General features: G+C 38.2%; 1 protein-coding gene across 1 annotated transcript in view; it reads left to right on the top strand.

Moving 5' to 3' along the window:
* Nucleotides 1-16,106: 16,106 nt before the first annotated feature.
* Nucleotides 16,107-20,811, top strand: part of LOC149070502 (acetoacetyl-CoA synthetase-like) — a 31,455-nt gene continuing 26,750 nt past the window's right edge. The window contains exons 1-2 of the mRNA XM_089249048.1: nucleotides 16,107-16,414; nucleotides 18,598-19,053. Coding sequence (XP_089105174.1) covers nucleotides 16,354-16,414; nucleotides 18,598-19,053 — 517 coding nt within the window. The 5' untranslated portion in view covers nucleotides 16,107-16,353. The remainder of the gene's footprint in view (nucleotides 16,415-18,597; nucleotides 19,054-20,811) is intronic.

Genomic DNA, 20,811 nt, shown 5'->3' with positions numbered 1-20,811 from the left:
AGCGTGCATAAAATTTCCACGCCGAAACTATGAAGAAGGTAGTAATACAAACATTATTAAATATCAACTGTTAACAGTTTTCAGGGGTTAAAACATCTTCTACCCCATCAGATTACACTTTACTTTCAAATTATTTTGTTTATTTTACACTATTAAATATTAATAACAAAATTTTTTATATAAAATTTTATTGTTTTAAAAAATTTACGTATTCAAATTTTTCGACAAAAATGTAAATTTTTTTATAATATTAATATATTGTTGTTTTAAACTGCTACACAAAATTGAAAAAATTATTCTTGATTGTATGTCGTTCATGGATTATAGAGCTTATTACATCATACTCACAAGATGGCGCTGTATAACAATCCATTCCGACCACGAATTTAAATTTGATAATATTTTTTGTCTCAATAATAATAATAACTACCAAAATCTTGCACTTAAGAGTGAAAGCGACATAAAAAATATTCATAAGCATTGTAATGAACTTTGAGGTAACAATTTTAAACCCATCACTTTGGTTTTTGATCGCCAAGTCTTTCGTTTAGGATTCTTTTAATTAACATCTCTATAAGGCCGGTATTAAGCCGGGATTACACTATAAAAGTTTGATAAAAGTTCGTTTATAAAACTTGAAAAATGCAACCAATAGGCGGATTAGTGAAGTTCCCTCGAATGCAACAGATGTGCTTATTGGTTACTTTTTTCAAGTTTTATAAAAGAATTTTTATCAAACATTTATAGTGTAATACCGGCCTTACTCTATAAAATGTTATATTACCATAGTTTATGGTAAAAATTCTTTCACAAAACTTGAAAAAAAAAACCAACCAATATCCCAATTGGTTAAGTAACCGATACGCTTATTGATTGAATTCAAGTTTTATAAAAGAACTTTTCTAAAACTTTTATAGTGTATTGTCGGCCTAATATTTATATTTTATCTTTTCTAGTACATTAATTCAGGGATTCCCCTAATTTAATTCCAAGCAGGGAACAATCTTATTTTTTATTTGAATAGCTTGTTATTTTTCGGAACAATTTTTTCTCCTTCCTTTCCAATACCTTTTCTCCCGGATTTCTTGAAGATGTCTTGAGAAACTTTGATTAGGAAACACCAATCTCTAGAGCACGAATGAATGAACGCCTGGGGCTCTGCCACCGGACTTGCCGAGATCTCTTCCAGCCCAGCTTCGTGGCAGAGTCTGGGACAAAGTGCGTGCACCTAACAGTCTGATTGTGTAGCTAGTGTTGTGTTTGATATTTCAGTGCTGCCATCTATACTTCAAATTGTGAGTGAAGTATAATGATTGAATATTTGTAACGTTGTAGGCCTGTTGCTCTCTGTGGCGAGACTTTTTAACGGGGAGATCGGCTCGCATTCGCGCCTTGAAGTTGGAAACCACAGAAAACCAACTTCAGCCGACAATCTCTAGAGCAGTGATTCCCAACCGAGGGTGCAAGATGGAGAAAAAAGTGCAACATATTGACTGATTAAAAAAATATCAATGTAATCAATATATATAAATAAGTGAAAAAGTATTCAATGAAACTAGGAAACAGAGAGAAATTTGTCGGAAATACATATTTCTTTAGCCTTGAAATTGTATAATTTATTACCACTGAAAATACAGAACGTGTTCAAATAAGTCTATTTAAAAAAAAGTGTTTTTTCAATTCATTCATTTCAGGAGATGATGTGGACACTTATTTTGGCATTTAGGAAGAGTAAGAATATTTATTCACTACAGCTTTGACATTTTATACGACCGATTATACTAGAGCTGGACAAACCCAGAACCAGGTCACCTAAAATTTTCTTTGTGTAGTTATACTACTAAATTGCAAGCTCAGCAGCACAAACCGTTAAGAATTTATAGCAGCATATTTTTACCAACGTGAAAGAGGTTTCATTCATCATCATCAACATCAACCATTTCCAATCCACTTCTGGATGAAGGTCCCTAAGGCCTGGATTACACTATAAAAGTTTGGTAAAAGTCCTTTTATAAGATTTGAAAAAAGGCAGCCAATTAGGTCACCGGTTACATTTTCTAGAATGTAACCAATAACCTTATTGATTAGATTTTTCAAGTAATCCCGGCCCAAATGGTTTTGCCATTTTACTCTGTCTGATGCTTCAGCCATCCAGTTGATTACAGTCCTAAAATGTAAAAAAACAACAATATTATTTTGGATATTTTTTTTTCTATGGGTAAAAACATTTTTAGCACCTAGATTTTGTTTTTTGCGATTTGCGTAGCCCTGAATTATACAGGGTACATAGGTAACAGGGCGTATGTCTTTTTTTTTTGGTGAACCGTTGATTCTGGAGACCCACTTCCAGTTATAAAAAGAATCAAAATAACGCGTGGCACTCAGATATGTCATTCATATTACAAGGTTGTAAAATAAAAAAAATAAAAAACTTTTACATGGGCACCCAAAACCCGATTAGACAGTTGTTTCCCTGTCTTCCCTGGGGATATCAAAAAACTTCCACGTTTCAAAGTGCAATATTCGACCAAAAAATTTCAGTTCAAAAATCAAAGAAAAGTTCGGGAAGAACAGCAAAAAGTAACGGAAAACGCTACTTTCCACCATTTATGCTGTTCTTTTAAAATAAAAAATTTATCGTTGAATATTGCACTTTGAAACGTGGATTTTTTTTTTTTTGTTAGACTCAGGAGAGACAGGGCAACAACTTTCTAATTGGATTTTGAGGACGGTGTCAGTATAAAAAGTCAATTTTATACAAATACAAATACAACGCCACAACAGGCAAATTGCCCAACGAGGTGGCTGACTTAAGAACATCATGGATCCCCGAGCCCCTATCTACTACTGCTACACCACACATGCACTGCACCCACCACCCCCCCCCCCCCGCGGAACCCCCCAACGAATCGGTAAATGCGGGAATGTGCGTGTACGTGTAGTGCAACCTGACGTATAGTTTGTTGCTGTGTAATGCTTGTTATGTGTAGTGCTGTCATCTGCCCCCAGTTTTACTAACTATGAGTGAAGTGTTATGGTTGAATGATTTACCGTTGTAGGACTGTTGCTCTCTGTGGCGAGACTTTTTAACGGGGAGATCGGCTCGCATTTGCGCCTTGAAGTTGGGAACCACAGAAAACCAACTTCAGCCGACCACCACTGTGGGGTTCGAACCCGGATCCTCGCATCACGAGTCCGGCACTATAACCACTCGACCACCACAGCGGCCACTTTTCGTAGTTTAATCCTTACAGCGGCAATCCGGAGATATCTCGTCGCGCTCGACCCGCTTTATTTTGACAATCCCGAATTATCTTGTGTTCTTGAAACCCTCTCATTTTGACATTGACGAGCCCAGATACCATTGTAAAGTTTTCTTCTGATTAAATTTTTTTCCTCCCCTCCCCCATCTTGTCAATAAACTGCCAATAGGCAGTGTCAGCTTTTGTTCAAAATCTTGTAACAGAATGGGAGGAGGGGGGGGGAGAAGGTTGAAGGGATGTTTTTCTTTTCCATTCGAGGCAGTATAGTATTATTTTTGTACAGCATAAATAACAGAAAATCGATACTAGCTATAACCCGCGGCTTCGCTCGCGTGGATTTGGTAATCAGAAAATTGCTCTGCAATGAATCCCCCCCCCCCCCCCACATAACCAGGGCCGGACTTAGGCAGGACTTAGGCAGAAGGGTGCGGCCGCACCAGGCCGCTAAATTTTTTGGCTGCAAAAGGGTATAAAAATGTTTTGATTACATTTTGACCTCAACATCTCAGCAAAGCAATAGCTGAAAATTCAGTTCAAGATAGAGACTTCTAAGGTTGAGGGCCTGGGTAGATAATCGGTTTCCTAGCTCTGGGAGCCCCAAATCTTCGAGTGCCTGGGGCGCACTTGCAATTTTTTCATTGGGAAGCGGACACTTTTATCCATATTTATTGCCAAATGACATTTTTTTACGACTACGAATGAGTTTTACAGTCGTTCTCGGGCACCATAGTACCCATGGACACCCTGGGTATTAGAAAACCCCCGTTCAGAGGGGCCGCAAAATACTTAAGACCGTCCCTGCACATAGCATTTGTGGCATAGCAAATCTGGAAAGGACGTTAACTATCATAGCACAAACTAACGGACAACACTTCCATCCGTCGTTTATGCTGTTCTTTCTCGAATTAAATATTTCTCAGCGAATATTGCACTTAGAAACGTGGAAGTTATATTGTTGATCTCAGGAGGAAGAGAGGGAGACAGGGCAACCACTTTCTAATTGGGTTTTTGGGGCACAGGGTGTCCATAAAAAGCTAATTTTTTTTCAGTTTAATAACCCCTTGCAACACGAATGACATGTCCGAGTACTACACGTCATTAAGATACTTTTTCTAATTGGAAGAACACCTCTAGGATCAACGGATTGCCAGTAAAGTGCCATACACCCTGTATAAACTGAGCACATTTTTTTTTAACTTAGCAAAATTTGCTCTTGCTTGTGTTGTATATATATGTGTGGTCTTTGTTGGATGTTTTGCTCACTTAGTATTTTTTAAATCTGCCATTAAGAATTTTAGTTAGTTTTTTGTTAAAAAGTCTCGCCGCAGAGAGCAACAGGCCTACACAACGTCACAATTATTCATTCATTGTATTTCACTCACTATGCGAGTTGAGGAAAAAAACTCATAGTTTAAAAAATGGATTGCAGATGGCAGCAAAATACATAACAAGCATTACACAGAAACAAACTTCACGAAAGGTTCACTTTACATACACACACATTCCAACATGTACCAATTCATTAGAAGTTCAACAGAGGAATATGGACGAGGTGCATGTCTGGTTTAGTAGTAGCAGTTTTAGTAGTCTGTTTTTTGTAATTTGCATATGCGTTCTTTTATTATATTGTTTATTTGACATTCCATAAATGTGAAGTAAAAAAATTTAGTTTCTTCCCCCCGTACCATGGTTGATTGGAACAATATTCTCCCCCTTTATAGTTGATTTGCCCACGATAGTTATTTCATTCATAATGTAAAAAGTCCTGTGTATCATATTTACCCAGCGTATTCTCTTGTATAGGCCTTGGCCTATAATATTGTATAAATAAGTAAGTAAATAATAAAGTAATTCTATTTTTTTATCGTCTGTACAGTTATTTTTTTGTCGCTAGATAGTGAATATGTGTATCTCTTAGATTGATTTTCGAATTTTTTTCTTCTATTTAAAACGAATGAAATTGATTTGAACTGTTCTATGAGAGAGAGTTGTAAGTCTGAAAATGTGATTATTAATTACAATTAAAAACGGTAAGATTTTTCCCACTTGGGTTGAATACCAAATCTTAACGCTCGGTTGCTCAGCGGAAAAAGTACGTTTGTTCACTTCAAACATCATGGTCAGAATGAAGCTGTGAGCCTGCGTGAGATACTAATGCAGCGTTCTGATTGGACGCTTGCGGAATAGTGCCATCCGATTGGTCTATTCGAATTTTCTTATAATTCCCGCTCTAAATGAATTTAAGCCATGGTGTTGCGATCGGGGGTGTAGATTTATTATCGTTCACTAGTAGATTTTTGAAGGCCCGAATATATGTGCCTTCGTAGAAATCTAGATCAATTGTGGACTTGACTTTGTGAAAAACTCTCTCTTCTTGAAATTTGAATTTATGGTCTTCTTGCCAACAGTGAGCGGCGATGGTCGATATTTCACATTCCTGATTCTTAACACAGCGAGCGTGTTCATTTAATCTTGCTTTTATGGGTCTCCTTGTCTGTCCTATATAACCAAGAGAGCAATCACCACATGGAATGTAATAAATGCCCCATTGTTTATTCTGCGGTATAGCATCTTTAGGGGGCATGAAACCAAAGTTTTTAGTGGGCCTATCTATGGTTGTTAGATCAAACTTTTTAAGAATCGGTTTGATCTTCAGTGAGAGTATTGGATCGTAGGGTATGACTACACTTTCTCTGAGGGGTCTCTCTGTAATATTTTCTAGAGTGGTTCCTCGTGCCGGTTTCAAGAATTTTCTACTTAATTCGTCAACGATCTTGGTGTTGAACCCCCTGTCTATCGCAATTGCTCTGATGGTTTCAAGTTCATGATCTAATGTGTTCCGATCTGAACAGATGTTAAATGCTCTCGCTACATAGGTGCGAAAAGCCGAAAATTTCTGTTACATGGGTGGACAAGATCTGAAATGAGGTGTCAATGAGACCGTGAAAGAGGCTTACATAGACCGAGGTTTGGAACTGTGATTTCTGTTTAGTTACTAATACGTCCAAGAAAGGGAGTTCATTGTTAGTATCAAATTTGGCTGTGAACTGAACATGGGGGTCTGTCATTCATAACGACTAACAATTGTTCCAAGTCATCTTTAGAGCCGTCCCAAACCACAAAAGTATCGTCCACGTATCTCCGATAAAATGAGAAGGGCACGACGTTCAACAGCTTACTCTCAAAGTCGTCCATATATATATCACACAAAATCGGCGAGATGGGATTGCCCATTGCTAGACCATCTGTCTGGGTGTAAAACTTGTCATCGAAACTGAAGGCTGTTTGTGAGATACATGTGAAGGTGAGATTGCATATTTCTTCTACTTCAGGCTGTGAAAAATTGTGTATTTAAGTCGCCTTTCTAGACAACATCTGATACTACCAACCATGGGAATGCTAGTAAAAATTGAAACTACGTCAAAAGACACCATGTCGAGCTGTTTGGGTTCAACTGTACGTATTATTTGAGCGAAGCTAGACGAATTTCTAACTGTATTATTATTTGCATTATTTGATTTAGTGAGTGGAGTGAGAATCTGGACAAGGAATTTAGTGAGCTTGTATGACGCTGTACCAATGTTAGAGACTATGGGACGGAGAGATAGTGTTGGTTTGTTAACTTTGGGTAGGCCATAGATACGTGACGAAATGGCGTTTGATGGAATTGCTCTCTTTTTTTGCATGCTCGGGAAGAGAGACACTCGTTTTTACCACTTTCAATTTTCTCAAGTGAGAATCGGATGGACCTTTCTTTAATTCTTTATAAGGGTCACTCGAAATACGTGATGTCATTAACTCCGAGTATTGCTCTTTGGACATTATCACAATTTTTGTCCCCATTTATCTGCTCTAAAAATTACTAAGTGTAAGTTGTAAGAGATGCTTCTTATGTCCGTATAAGCGTTATGCAAAACGAAGTACGCACGAGACGCCGATAAATAAACTATTCTGTTGGAATGCATTTGCGTTTCTGTGAATTTTTGTGTTTTTACAGGATGTCCCAAAATACTGCTGTTGGCAACTTTTCTAAATTGACGTTTTCAGTATCACCAAAAAAGGCGCTTTTGAGTATTTATTCGCTGCAAAATATTTTAACACTTAACTGGTGTTGTGGAAATTCTTTGCGTAACTGGCGTCGTGGGGTCATTTTGATCCCAGCAAGAAATAATGAATTTTAAAAATCAACCAAAAGAGTTTCAACAAAAGCAATGCTTATTTTGCATGACTTCATTCGTCTGTCAATTAATTCACTAAATAATTTTTCAAATTTCTTTAATTATTTCCCTAAAAATTTTCTTTTATTAAGAAATATTCGAAAAAATGGGGGGGAGGGCGGTATGTATATTAGATTTTTTGAACGCAACTTTCATGATTAAAATAGGAACAGATATGATTGAAATGTACTCAAAAAATAAAATTTCCAAATTAAAATATTATTTACTATATTTTTCACGAGAACAAAAATTATTCATATTTATCAATTAATTATTTATAATTTGTCTTATTATCGTTGTATCGAGAGAAGTTTAACATTACAGAGCATGGGCTGTTCCAAACAATATTCGAAAAATACCGTTGTAGTGGGATTTATTGTTATATCGAGTATTTTTGTAGACAGTTTACTCTGTATATGTATCTGTTTTGTGGGCATTGTAAGTAAATCGAGCAATAACATTTTTTTTTGACATTGAAAACCGTTATTTTGATACTCCCCCTGAAATGCGCTTTTCCTGTCATACAACTTCTATATTCGATACTATATCTACCTCCATCTGTTTTCTATGATATTGCTCTGAATTGTGAAGGTGGACATTGATATTCATAATGATTTCGGATGCCACCCTTTTTCATATTTCTATGGCAACGTGTTTATTTTGTGTATATTTTTTCCTTCGCAACATGTTTTATCCTCCACATTCTGACACATCGCATCGTATTGACGACGGACACTGATGTTCATAATGATTTCCTCTGCCATCTGTCATGGAGGCATGTTATTGCTGCGTAGTATCTGCAATCGATGTAAATCTGTTATCTCTATCGATGTAATATCGGTTATCCTATCTTTAGCACCGTATCATATTGATGAACATTGTGTGTGTTTTGTGTGATGTTCACAGTGTTTTCCGCTGCCGTAATTTTCAGATTTTTTTAGCAATATGTCGTATAATATGTGCGTGTTTTTTTTTTCCGGAGGAGTGACGTTGGACGTCACTTTGTGCTGGCTTTTCTGATTGTTCTGGGGGTTGGTTACTGCTGTTACGACCTCTGCGTGGTGGCTCTCCCTGTCTGGATGCTGAAAGGCTTTTCCAGCATGACTTCTTAACCGCTTATATCCCTTTTGGGGACAGAGTGGGAATCATGTTCTGGTTTAGTGGTGCAGAGAAAATCTTATTTTTTAAAAAAACTTGAATCATGCAGATAAACATTTCGCCATATCGTTTGAAAATACAGAGAAGCACAGAAAACATGAAAAATAACTAGAATTTATAGAATTTATGGTTCATCAGTATCATCGTTTAATATTACGTTTCCCTCTTAACATAGCTTTTGCTAATTTAACAAGTAGAGTTCATCCGCTGTAAAAACCAAGAACGTGGTGATTTTTTTTTGAGCAATCTAATTTTTAGGATGATAGTTGATAAATAATTCTGATTAATAAATAATTATATTTCTTAATTTATAATTAACAAGATATGACGTAATCAGGGTTTTTGAGATCACTGACATAAAAATTGAAAACTTTGATTCGAGTAGAAATACGATTTCGATCAACTTCTAACGGTAGATGTTAATCTACCAATAAAAGGTAATAACTAATTAGTAATTAAAATAAATAATTAATCGCAATCAAAGGGTCGTCTCAGCACTACCTAAACAAAATGGGTGAAACAACTCCCAAGGCTCGATTACTTAACAAAATAGAAGTTACGTCTCGATGCCGTCATTTCAACTTTTTCCGGCGGACGGGAGGGGGGGGGGAAAGAACATGTACTCAATTTTTGTATGTATATATATACCATTTTAGTGTATTTTCAAAAGCCCGGGGAGTGACTCACAACTGACGGACCTGGGTGTCGTTTTCAATGGTGCGCGTACATGCGCCCTAATCTCTGAGTTTTGGATTCAGAATACCCCTGGGCGTGCGTGGCAGCCCAGGTCGATCAGATTGTCGTCTGAAGTACAGAAGGATGTTTAAAGGTATCGTGAGTTTGATACCTGGTTCGTCCTTGTCAGGAACTTTTCTGACACAGGGGTACAACAGTAATGGTGACATGACCACAGAAAAAGATCGCTACCGCAAGGAGTTCCACATCGAGAGATTAGCGCACCAACCTCTCGATGAGTATAAAAACAGGCTGCCGTTCGGAATCGGAAATAAATTGTAAGGTCCCGGTCTAATTAGCCCTCGTGTGCAGAAAATGACCGTGGTGCGACAAAAATGATTAAAACGATGGAAAAACCAGTATGGCAGAAATCCCTATTTAGTGGTACGTCGAGATGAGGTTCGGTTTTCGGTCCACCAATAGACCAACATCGGCACGTTACTTTATTGCTACTGTCACCTAGTGTGGAAGTTACGAATGAGACGATATGAAAAAAAATATATTTATTTAAAAAAATCTCGAAAATTATTTAATGAAAAAAAATGAACAAAGAAAACATACGTATAAAAATTAAATTTGAAGAAGGTATAAAAATATTATCATGAAGTAATGAAAATTTTAGAACTTTTAATGCTTTTTCAGAAAAATAATGTTTATGTATTAATTCCATTAAAATAAAGTGCACTCAGGGATTTCCGCCACGTTAGATCACGAACAGCTGCTCTCGTTAATGAGCTGGCTTTTCCTGACATACTGTACATCTGAGGGTGCAGAATGACTTCCCACCCTTTTCTTTACCCTATCTTTCTCTCTGTCCCACTGGGTGCACGTGCAATTTTTCTCCCTAGTCATTGGGTTCAGCTGTCCATTTCAGTCAAATGTCTTGTACGTTGCATCGAGTTGATGGCTGCCTTCGTGGGGAGAACGACGCGAGTGATTCGATTCTTGTGAACACGGGGCAAGGAGAGCCATCACTATAAATCTGTGCTAACTTTTCCGACACAACTCTGCCTCTTTAGGTAACGGAAGTAAAGTGCTTTGCATCAGTCTGGGGTTGTGATCGGTTCTATCTATCTCTGTTTCCACCTTTTCAAATACACATCGGCCATTCGATTTCTTTTTTATAGCACTTATTGTTGTTGATGTCTAATCTTGTTTAGTTTATTTAATAATAGAGCATTTCCCTCTGTGAATGACTCTACACTCGTAAATTTTTGCAAAATCATCATTTTGGAGATAACTAATAAATAATACTTCAAAATTTGCAATTAACAAGGCATCACTCCACGTAGTTGGAGGTTTTTACGATCTTTTGCATTCTAACAAAAAGATTTTGATTCAAGTAGAGAAGTAAAATTTAAATACATTTTTAACGAAAAAATAGATTTTGATGTAACCACAGAGCTGTTTTAGAGCCATTCAGAACTAAACAAAAGCGGGGGACAACTTGACAACTTTCTACACCCGAGATTGATAAATAAAATCCTCCGCCAAAAAGACCCTTCCCCCCCCCCCAAAAAAAAAAAATATATATTTACGGCCTCAGTTTTTTTCGGTTTCAGTATACTTTATGGAAAAATCTCGAAAATTATTTAGTGAGGAAAAACAACGATCAAACAGAAAAAAAAAGAAAAGAAAAATAATACAGTATACAGGGTGTTCTGTTAATGGACCGACAAACTCAGAGGGATTGTTCGTAGGCATCAAGAAAAACATATATTGTATAACATCGTGTTATACAATTATGTTATAATTGTTATACACGATGTTATGTATATAATACATAACATCGTGTCGCAAACCACGTTGAGAGGGTGTATTAATAATTCATGGTCCATCCCGTCGAAAATTTTGAACACTTCTATCATATCCTCCAACACCTGCGTTCATCCAATGTGAACATATTCAAAAAATGAAGTCCCTCTTTATAGTCAAGCCCCCTCGGCGGGATTGGTTCCTGTGGCTTACGAGCCGGGGATGCCTGCCGGGACCGGACATCAAGAGAGTTTTTCCAGCATGGCTCAGCCGCTAGGTAATCTGCCTCAGATCAGAGCTGGGCCATGTTTGATGTTAGTGTCTGTAGTCCTTTGCGTGGGTTGGAGGTCGGTCCGTGGTCTTGGTGGCTAGCGGGCTTTTTCTTTTTTCCAGCATGGCCCAGCCACAAGGTGGCCTGCTTATATCCCACAAGGGACAGAGTGGGGACCATGTTTGGTGTTTGCATAGTCAATCCCCGTGTGCCAACAAGGACACGCGTAGCTCTTCTCTGCTCCCCTTCAACCAAGTCAATGTCCCTCTGCAGGTACGGTCTCTAAAACCTTACAGCAGCTGTTCCCAAAATTTTTCAGTGTGCGTACCGCCAGTTTGCTCGATTCCTTTCCGCGTACCCCCAACCCCGAATCCTCCAGGCATCTCCCCCAATCTGTTTCACGCATAGCAGATTCCGAAAACTTCCCTGAAAAGGTATACGTTGAATTAAATTACATGGTATATTTTTTTCATTATAGTTTATTTTTTATTTTTGAACTAAGCAAACAAATGAACAAGATTGGGAGGGGGGGGGGGAATTAATGTGATATTAGGGACTGTATTGAATTACAAAGTTTTGAAAAATTAGGCTCAAAAAAGTATAAATACAAACTCAAATCCGGTGCTGCGTTCAATTTGCTTCTATTTTATTTTTCATGTAAGTACACGAAGGGAACGCTCGTTCAACAAGCTCCGTGCTAACAAACGGCAACAAAAACATTATGGTTTTTCTAGGAAGTTCACTGTATTCGTCGCTGCGACGAGCTCAAAAACTGACTAGGTTCACCATTCCGCCTCGGCGGAATGGAGGTCTTCAGAGTGGTATCTGATGCGAGCTCTAGCGATTTCTCCATTTCTGGAATGGACAATGGAGCCGGTTCAAAATAGTCTTCTTTCTAAGTATAAGATATCCACCGATCACCCATTTCCGGCTCTAAAATATATTTTTCAAAGGAGTATTTTAATCCTTCCCAGTACTCAATTATCCTTATCACCAACTGTTGAATTTACCTCGACTTGTAACAGGAAATCGTGAAGTGTTTCGAAAGGTGAAATTTCCAGTGAAAGGGCTACCTTGTGCCAAAGTTCGAACAGTCACGTCAGGACTTAACCCCGGGACAACCACCTAACTTCGGTGTGCAATAGCAAAGTGTTGTGAAGGCTGTCCATGTATTCGCACAACAGTTTAAACAACCTGGAGTTGATAGGGTTCACTTTGATAAACTTGACAACTTTGACCGCCTCATCAAGAACGTTTCGCAAATTTGGAGGCAAAGGTTTCGGTGCAAGGCTCTGTCTGTGAATAATTCACAGTCCATTCCGTTTTGGGGGCGACTTCTGCCACGCGTGCACGAAGGCCTGAGTAACAACCTTCCGTGGATATTCCACCATCTGTGGTGAGCCTCGCATATTGACCAGTGAATTCCTTTTTCAACGAAATAATGATCGATTGCTTCAAATAGGTCTTTGTCACCCATTTGGTCGTACGACGGTGACAAATAAAAAGATTTTCTTCGAGAATTCTCTTTTAAATACTTAGCAATTACAAGCAGCACAGAATGTTGCGTAAAACGTCGGTTCTTTTGCCGACTTTTTGAATAAAAAAAATTTCACAATTTCTGACGTGACTTATGACTGTGCTCTAAACATCGTGTATTCTTCGAGACACCGTATTATTTGACAGAAGTATTAAACTCATTATATGAGCACTCTCCTCTTCAAGCATGCATCTGACAGCATCTTTGATGCACGGTGAAATTAAATTTTCAGCAATGGTGTGATGTTTTCCTCATCTCGCAATACGGTAGTTCATGGAGGCCTCGGTAGCTTCGAGAGAACCACTTTTGTCAGATTCAAAATATATTTTCACGTTTACAGAACTCTGGTGCACGGTACTTCATTTTGGTTTCAACTTCCACTTCCGCACCGATCCAGTTTTTACCACTGATCCATAGCGTAGCGTAAATCACGTGAGTAGTACAGGGGTTAGACAAAATAATGTGAACACCTGTGCAAAAACAACACTCGAGGGAAACTGTCGTATACTCCCGCCCTCTAGTGTGGAAGAGTTCCACTTAGTGGATGAAAATGTGCACACATCAGTCTACTCGTAGCAGTGATAGCGTTCAGATGCGATGTATATTGGGACGTTAAAACTTCGTTATGGCTGACCTCACAGATTTCGAAAGCGCATGATTGTTGGAGCCCGTTGGGGGGGCCCGTCTTGCCGGGGCCACAGTAATGAAAACGGCCACTCTTGTTGGTGTCGGTGGTAATGACAGCCTGTTGCAAACAGGGAGAGACATCATCTACCAAGCATAACAGTGGCCGAAAGTCGAAGATGGCTGATAGATCCAGAAGGGTTTTGAAGCGATTGTGGCCATAAAGCGCAAGAAAACAGTATCCCAGATAACATCTGAGATGAACACACATCTACAGGAAGGTGTATGGACAAAAACTATCCGCCGTGAAGTGCATGCAACAAGCATACAAGGTAGAGCGACTATTTCAAAATCATTGGCGACACCATGCAATGCTTTGAAACGACAAACATTGAAAATACACAACAACAACGGGAGGATGTCATCTGGTCAGACAAATCGTCGTTCACATTATTCCAGATTAACGGACGTGTTTACGTTTGGAGAACGCCAGCACAAGCCTATGACGTTGATTGTCTCCTTCCATAGACTAAAGATATAATTATTCTAACTCTGTGTCTCCTTCCTACTGTAAAGCATGGAAGGGGATCAGTGATGCTGTGGGGCGCGATGTCTCACCGTGGTCTCGGCCCACTTGTTGTCCTGGATGGGCGGGTTAATGCAGCGGTTTATGTCGGTATTTTGGCGGACCATCTTCATTCAATGGTGCAATATTTGTTCCCTGATTCTCGACCCGTGTTCCAAAAAGATAATTCGCCCGCTCACACTGCTGGAATTGTCAGAGACTGACTTGATGAACACCATGATGAACTGCATCACCTCGTATGGTCCGCTTGGTCCCCTTATCTTAATATAATTCAACCTTTGTGGGGTATTTTGCAGGCCAAAATGTGCAGTAGGTTTCCACCTCGAAAGACACGTTCTGAATTAGCGGCCTTTTTTGCAGAAGGAGTGGCTATGTATTTGTCCATCCCACGACGGACACAAGCTGTAATTAATGAAAAAGGAGAGCCAACAGCCTATTAATAAAAATTTTGTCTCATTTCACAGGTGTTAATATTATTTTGTCCAACCCCTGTAGGTACTTGGTAGAAAAGTTGACGTAGAAAATTGTGGGAATAACACGCACAGACTCAATACAAACACCCACAACAAAAGTTAAGCATTAATTAAACGAATTAATTAATTCGTTTAAAAACGGCAAGTTCTTTATGAACGAAAACGTTGTGAGTCGCGTGCCTTGAAGTTTGGATCGGACGTAAAATTTATGTGATCTTGTAGAGCCCGTAAAAATTCCGGCTGTGTTGGCTAAGGATCGGAATTACAGAAGAATTCACCAGGTAGGCACAATGGTGATCCATAAACCATCTCAGCAGCAGAAGTATTGATGTCCGGTTTGATGCTGGCTCGGATGGACAGAAATATGGTAGGTAACACTTCAGTCCAACGTTCTGTGGCATGGCAGCGTATGGCACCTTTGAGCTGCCGGTGGAACTTCTCAACGATGCCATTGGAGGCCGGATGATACGCTGTAGTGCGTGTTTTCTGAGTTTCAAGAAAACGAACGAATGCGCGAAACAAATCGCTTGCGAATTGTCTGGGGGGTGGGCCGCCAGCATTAAAGGTGCAGTCGTCTGATCTAATGCATATGTGTATATATGAATTGACATCATCATCATCATCGTGCCCTCAGCAATAATGATCGCGTCCCGTCCACCCCAAACGTTCATGTCTATCTCCACCTATGTGCTTAGTTCTTAAAGTTTACTTGCGTTTACGCATTTTTTTTCTCTACAAATTAAAAATTTACAAAAAAAACCGAAGGTAACGGTTACGCTTTCGAAGTTACTCGGGATTACACTACAAAAATTTGATGACAGATCTTATACAAATTTGAAGTAAAAAAAAGAACAACCAATTATTATGAAAGAAGTTATGAAAGAACTTTTCTAAAACTTTTATAGTCTAATCCTGGTTTAAGGGACGGTAAAACCTATCATCGTAAGTTATGCCGCATGATGTAACACCAGCTTATATAGAAAAGTGCGCTCGAATACTGCTTGTAGTTCTGGACACGTAGCAATGTTTACAGAACGTTGGCGAACAATGTCTCGCAACTAGTTATGAACAGTTGCAAAACAAGTTCGGAATTGCTCAGAGCTCAGAAATACTGTCAACACAGTCTGGATCAGGCTTTAATCCTCACATACTCTTTTCAGTGCATGAATCGACATAAACATCACATTATGTGATGACATTGCACTTTTTTTCCCCTGTTTTTTCAAAAATGAGCAAACCAAAGTCTGCAAGTTCATTTCAGTCGTCGTGTTGTTTTCTCTCTTTCTTTCGGGTACTTTATCTTTTTCCATTGTGCATGGATAATGCAAGTTCTTGAGATGTAACACTTTTAGAAATCTTCCACGTGATGACGTAATATACCTTATGCAGAGATACTCCTTTGGAAAGAAAGAACTCGAATATGAAGAATATGAGCGTAAACAGCGATTTATCTTCCAAAAGCCAGATAAAAAGTAATCAAAATAAATATAATTCCTCAGTGAAGCAACTGAAGGTTGTGTGTTATTCTCTGGGGTTGCGATGCTTTCGGTGGCGAATTTTTTGTAGATAAAAGCGAAATATATATATCATAACGCTGCATTTTTTCCCCTGAAATCAAGAAAAAAAAATATTTTGTTTATTGGCTTCGGCTATTCTGTGAATGAATTGTTTTTTTTTTAATTTGACCTGGAGGTATCTTTCAAGCAAGTAAGAGTGAAATCTGTACAGAAACTAATGCCTTCCAACGACCACGACGAGAAAACTTTTTTTGATAGCCGTAATAATCATAATAAACGTGAGTATTTATATTAATGACTACTCAGTGTTTCAATATATGTGCAGGATTTTCGAGTGTATCCGTCATAGTATTTTCATTGTTTGTAGAGGTCAACGTGTCTTATTGTTAGTAATAATTAGTAAAGTTTTACTACTTTTTCGTAAGGTTGTTGCCTATAGGAAAATCGCATCGTCAATTTCACATTGCTTTATCGATATACAAGTTACTTATGTGACCAACAACTTCCAAAATCTATTACTTTACTTAACAAAAGTTATCAAATTTACATTCGTTTCACATTCAAAGTCGCGTGCCTACTTGCTCCTTATGTATCCTGTCAATACGCACTCAAACTCTCTAGCACAGAACTTCAGGCAATGGCGTTATATGACACTAAATTATCTTATCCCTGGGCCCTCGAAAGTTTATCTCTGTACACTCTGGATACTCATCTAACTGAGAGAGGTCATCAGTTGTATTGATGCACTCTAAATCAAAATTCCTAACGATCGTGTAACTAACACAATGATTAAATCCATAACTTATATGATATAAGTAAAGTCGTTTGAGGTCGAGAAAATTTTCGGTACAAATAAATGCAAGTCTACATTACACATGAATTTATGTGACTCCCCCCCCCCGCATACGGGTTTTCCTAAAAAATGTGGACGATGGGGTGAAGTACCCGTGATATGTCTCCGAAACTGATATCTCTATTAACATTTAGGAAATGGGGGTGGGGGGAATGAAGCAGATTTTACTTTATTATCAACCAAATACACTCTATCCCTTGTGCATAATATATACATACATACATACCCTGTATAATACCCTATATATTAATATATTTTAGAAACGCGGTAGCCCAGGTCGATAAGATATTCGCCTGAAGTACCAAAAGGATGTTTGGAGGTATCGTGAGTTCGATACCCGGTCATCACAGTCAATCGCTTTTTCTTATCTACCTCTTTTTAATGATTTCAAAGATATTATTTGAGTGTGAAACACGTTCGTTATTCAAAGAATAAACAATGGTCCCATAATTTATGGGTCAGTATTTATGTGCTTTATTACTTGTGAAATTTCATCTTCTTCGCCTCTATGTTTTCACATATGATCTTCCTGCCAGAAAACTGATTTGCAGGTCGGTAACGTCAAAAGGAGACAACAAGGAAGAAAAGAAAAAGATAATAATGCGCTGAGGTGAAGAAAAATTTCAAATTCCGTTCATAGTAGAGCTCCTTGAAGCACCAGGCTAACTAATACATAATTTTTGAGGCAATATGCGACTTCGGTATTAGCGCTAAGCCGATCCCTTTACCCTATACTGCTTTTTTATTACGATTTCCGAAACATCAGTTGGAGCAGATGATGATGAGCAGAAGATGCTCAAAGGTCGATGACGAGCTCGCTTTGCTTCATAGGTTTCTCATACGGTAAAGAACAAGGGAATGTCGAAGTGATGAGAGGAGAGAAAAGGGGAAAGAGAGAGAGAGAGAGAGTCACTCTGGTAGATAGATAGATAGAACCGCTCACAACCCCGAACTGATGCAAAGCACTCTGGTACGAGATTTTTCACCCTTCCCTAGTATGAAGCAGGGGCGGAAGCGTAATTCTTTTCATTGCAGAAAAGGACATAAACATCAAATATTTGAGTTCACAGAGAAACAATGAAGCGTACATACTACGTCTTGTGAATTCAAATATTTTACGTTACCATAATATAATTGGATGTTTGTCTTTTTTTCCGCCCTGAAAAAAAAATGTGGCGCATTGGTAAGATGTTCGTTTTCGACAATGAAGATTATCGCGGAAATAAAGCATGAAAATTTTCAAGGTCCACGGATTCGAATTTGGGGGGGAAGAACATCAAAAACAAGTTCTTTACCTAATCAGTCTGGAGCGACCACCGATCGTTTCGGATAGAGCCTTAAATTCCCACACAAATCCACTGGTTGGAATTTGCCGTATGGCGATATGACCGGAGTTGGTGTGCGGTAAAGTACTAGGCCTCATACTGGACTGGGTATCAGTAAGTGAATTATACGAAGTTATATCATGAATTTTGCGTGTATTTTTTTTTTATATTAAAAAATCAAGAAATATTAGAAATGAAAATATTGAAAGTACTTTGCTCACCCCCTAAACAGCATCTGAAAACTTTCCCGTAATGATCACAGGTTTTCTTTTTTGATTCTCAGGCCAGGGTAAGACTCTAGTTGACGTCATAGTATCCGGTAAGAAATGCATCTGGAACAAGAAAGTGAAAGACACTCAGATGGAGAAGTTCAAATGCCACGTCGAAAAGAAATACAGAGTCAAACTCGTTGACTATTGGGACCTTCACAAGTGGTCTGTGAATAACTACAAGACGTTTTGGGAGGAAGTATGGAGTTACTTTGGCATAATACACTCGAAGACCTTTGACGAAGTCGTGAGAGAATGCGAGTTCTTCTTTGACGCGGTTTGGTTCAAGGGTGCTCGAATGAACTACGCCGAGAACATTCTCAAGTATCGAGACGACCACGTTGCTCTTTTGTACCACGACGAGGAAGGACGAAGCGAAAGGGTAACGTACGCAGAGATGTACGACAAAGTGAAAATATATGCTCATGCCATGAGGCGACATGGTTTAACGAAGGATGACTGCGTCGCTTGTAAGTGGTCGTTCATTTACTTTTTCTGCACTTGAATTTCATTTACTCGTTTTAAAACATGTAGTATGGTTTTCGTAGTCGAGAGTGAGTTTCAGTTTCGTGAGACGATACATTATCGTTACGGATACGGAATTTTCATATTTACGAAATGAATGCAAAAGCAAAAACTTGATTTTTAGCATTTCTCTCTCTACGAAATCTTGATAATTTACATATTTTCAAGTGAATAAAGGCAGTAATTTTGCCGAGCACTTGAATTCTAGAACTTTAATTAATACAGTGTAGAGTATTAGAAGTATTAATACAGTGTTTCATAACTTTTTTTCTCCATGGCACCCTGTGCACCATATCTTCTTCCCGTGGCTCTCATGTTTTATATAGCTACCCCCCTCTCCTTCATGATGTACAAATGAGAACCTTTCTACTCATTAAATTGCCTTTTTTGCCGAAAATTTATAGTGAACAAAAATTTTATCAATTCGATCTTTGTGCCCCTGGGCAAAATTTCAGTGAGCCTCAATTTATGATAGGAAAGGGGGGGGGGGGAGGTTCTTGTGCTGTACCATCCAAAATCGTAGGTCCTCATAGAAATAAAAGGTTTCTGGGTGGGGGGGGGGCACATATTTAGCTTAAACTAACAGCTTACATACGTGAATACTTGAGCTTAACTTTTCAATGAAGCTGGGTTACACGAATCTGTCACGATTTGCAAATACCTGTGTTATCTAAAAAAAATTGATCCCTTGTCGGTGTCATTTTATGAGAGCTGCTGTTCAGAGATTTATGATCTCACCAGATAAAAGGAATTGAAAATTCAAGGTGTAAAAATTATTCAACTTTGCTAAACAAAATTTTATCAGTTTACACACAGCAGTAAACTGAAGAAAAAACCTGAAGGTTTTACCCTTACTAGGCCATTGCAAGTAATTTGAAAAAAAAAGTCCATTCTAATTAATTAAGTGGTCGTGTTAATGTATTGTTTTAATTAAAAATATGCTAATAGAACCAACTTACATCCATATTTGTAAAAAAAGGAAATTTAAAATACGTTTTTGTGGGATCAGAGTGTTAAGATGAATATCTAAATTTTTCAAGACCGTCTACCAGTTTTTTCTTAAATGAATGCTTTTAAATTATGTTCACAAATATCTATTTCGAAACTTTTTTTTTTTAGTCACAATTAATTGTAACATTAATGAACTGAGAAACAAATTTTGTAGAAAAACCATTAATACACAATAAAAAACTCTTAACACTGTTTCGTTAGAGAACAGGATAGAAATAATTGATTCGTAATAACTGTGACTAAACTGATAAAAATGCTAAATTCATACGCAAATAATTCTTGTATATTTTTTATAAATTTAAGAAAAAACTATTTCTCATCGATTGCGTAATTGCCATTCAGTGTGACGTCAATTGTCAATTTACTGTACACTTAAATATACAGGGTGTTCCATCAAGACCGCCCAAACTCTGCACAGCCAGATTCCTCGCTTGGAATACATAAAAAGTACCCAAAGAACTGTAATCTGTACGACCCTTAGTTTCCGAGAAAAATTCGAAAGAAACGGGGCTAAAGAAGATGTCTTTCTCGTTAGCCCCGGAAAGAAATGTATGCGTGGATAACCAGGCGGAGATAGAGATGTTGTTCATTCGGCATTCACACATATGCTCTAAGGAAGGGAGTCTGTCCTCTGTAGTTTATTGGTTAGAACACTCGCCCGGACAGTGAGAGATTGGTGGTTCGATTACCCA

This window comes from Pholcus phalangioides, unplaced genomic scaffold, assembly GCF_987345545.1.
Source record: "Pholcus phalangioides strain wild (caught in Gottingen) unplaced genomic scaffold, Ppha-v1.0 ptg000021l_1, whole genome shotgun sequence".
NCBI classification, from domain to species: domain Eukaryota; kingdom Metazoa; phylum Arthropoda; class Arachnida; order Araneae; family Pholcidae; genus Pholcus; species Pholcus phalangioides.
The sequence above is the reverse complement of the archived record's forward strand: the minus strand, read 5'-3'. Positions and strand labels throughout refer to the sequence as shown.